A 2,442-nucleotide genomic window follows, 5' to 3' on the forward strand; every position below is an offset into this window, starting at 1 on the left:
CTGCAGAAGGACAAGATGGGCGAGGCATACAGTGAAATCGGAATGAAGGGAGAGGTGAGTCCTACTTTCCTTCCTGGTGAAAGCCTGGGATGAAAAGTTCTTCATTGCTGCTCCCTTACAGAGCAGTAGCCCCGGCTGCACGGCGTTGCCTTGCACAAGGAAGTCCCCATGTTGCACAGCACCTACAGGCACAGCTGGGAGCAGTTACCTCTTTCCTGTAGTACCCAGTGTGTTTGGTGCAGCAGTAAGACAGACACGTAGCTATAGCGTTACAGTAGCCATAAACCAAGGTGGAGATCAGACAGCAAGCTTTGGCCCATCAGTATTAGAAACACAGCCTGAACACCAGCAGTGTCCCTGGGCGGATTAAATAATGTCAAGGGGAAATATTTCAACTTACGGACAGAAAAATTCTGACGGCTGTCCCAGCTGAGGAGGCAGAGGGTGTGAGATGGGTGAGGAATAGTTGAAGGAAATGTCTAGTTTCAAGCACTGCAACGTCTGTGACCCAGCAACTCACATTAGTTGAGCATGTTCCTCCAGAGCAATTCAGAGCTGGAGGGTCACGGCTTCCGCTCTATGGGCTGTCAAGGCTGGTCTGCATTACAGGCACAAGTAAGCATTTGCAAGCTCCTCCTTGTACCTGTCTGCAGACAAGTAACGGGGGAAACATTCTCCTTCCCCCTCCTCCACTCTCAAATTTTTAAGAAGGAAGAGATCGGTTATGTCGCAGCCAATGGATAGTTTTAGCTCCATGCACAAACTGCTGGGGGAGGGAAGCTTGTGTTGAAAAACCAACGTCTGGGGACACTGTTTACGGCAAAACTTTGGAAAAATTGCGGTGACCTACACAGGTTCTATTTTATGTCAAAGAGTCTTAAATATAACCTTTCATTTCCCTCTGAAAAGTGAAAAAACAAAAAGGGCATTTCAAAACAAAGTTTAGTGCTGAGAAATGCTGAAGCAACACCAACATTTAATCCCCTCCCCTCTTTTATTATTCTAATGCCCACCTGCCACATTCAAACTCAGTTTACAAGCTAGGAGTATACGAAATCTTGCCATGTTTTTATGACTGTTTCTATTACTGGGGACACACAAGCACCCCAAAAACCTTGCCTCATTCTATGATCATTTAACAGACTGCTGCAATTTTAATTGTGGCAGGCACTACTCTTTGCCACGTGTTTGTGATACAGTCAGTGCTCTGCTGCCGCAGGGCAGTTACGACCAGCCACGGGCTTGATGTGCCAGCCGCCATGCAGGGGGCTGCAAGCTCTGCTGTGCCTGGTTCTCACCCAGAAATCGCGCTCTTGTGCACAACTTGGCTGCTTTGCCTGGCAGCTTCCCGTACCCCTGGGAATGCAGCAGCAAGCGGGTTCAAGCAGGTGGTTTTTCTTTGTACCCGGCTGGCCTGAGTGACCTTGTTTGTATGCTCTACTTGTACCATGACAGTCCCAGTACCTATTTTACTGAATCCTGCGTGACTTTGTCCTCAGACAGACTTATCTGCAGTTCCTTTGAACATCTAGTCAGCTTACCAAATGTGTGCTGGAGAATTTACGTACTTATCCATGTCTGTCCAATAGAGGGCAGAGCCCTCGGACACCAGCTGACATGCAGCAACTTAAAAAACCCAGCCCCATTTCTTCTAGGTGCACCTTCAGCGCATAAAACAATCGGTGTCTATAGGAATGTTGCCAATTCTCTATACATACAGTAAATCAAATAAATAGCAGCATTATAACAGTATGACGGGAAAACATGTCAGCGAACCAAAATAATTTCCTTTTTATTTCCAAGCCTCACTATTTTCTCCTTCTACAGCCCTTGCAGCGTGTCTGGGCTGGTCCAGACTTGGCAGGTGCTCTCCCTCCTGCGCAGAGGGTGTCCAGGCCAAGCGCAGCTGCTGACGCCCAGTACAGGATGGGGGAAATCAGGGGTTTCTTTCCTTTTGCATAATGGGAAAAGCACCCATTAATCTATGCTTCTTTTTCTTTTTCAAAGCAGCAGAGGCGGCGAGGCAAAGGGAACGAAGGTGTCTACCAGGTAGGGAACATATCCAGCACCTGCTCCCCTCGTCTATCTTCATCGCTGAACTGTAGCCTCTGGTTACATATCTCACCACACTGTTAGCAATGTATGATGAAGCAGAGCTTTCAAAGCACCTTTCTGAGGACAGTTACTCAGATTCGGGGCAAAGACTGCACTGCTGGTACTTTGATACAGTGGCTGCATGTTCTAAACACAACTGGCAGGAACACTTGTTTAGCTGCTCTGGTAGGAACCATTTCCACAGTCCTACATCTTGGAGAACCACCTTTTGACTGCGGCAGATGACGCATACAGTTCTGTCTCCGAGTTGTTTATTGCTTAAATGGAAGCCTTCAGGTTGCCAAGCAGCTGATGTAACTCAAAGCATCGGCGGGTCAGCCCGTGTCC

At 47.9% G+C, this 2,442-nt stretch overlaps 1 protein-coding gene across 1 annotated transcript in view; it reads left to right on the top strand.

Moving 5' to 3' along the window:
* Positions 1-2,442, top strand: part of CD247 (CD247 molecule) — a 14,983-nt gene that overhangs the window by 11,366 nt on the left and 1,175 nt on the right. The window contains exons 6-7 of the mRNA XM_009585622.1: positions 1-54; positions 2,008-2,049. The exon at positions 1-54 is cut by the window's left edge and continues 4 nt beyond it. Coding sequence (XP_009583917.1) covers positions 1-54; positions 2,008-2,049 — 96 coding nt within the window. The remainder of the gene's footprint in view (positions 55-2,007; positions 2,050-2,442) is intronic.

Source organism: Fulmarus glacialis, unplaced genomic scaffold (genome assembly GCF_000690835.1).
Source record: "Fulmarus glacialis isolate BGI_N327 unplaced genomic scaffold, ASM69083v1 scaffold28119, whole genome shotgun sequence".
NCBI classification, from domain to species: domain Eukaryota; kingdom Metazoa; phylum Chordata; class Aves; order Procellariiformes; family Procellariidae; genus Fulmarus; species Fulmarus glacialis.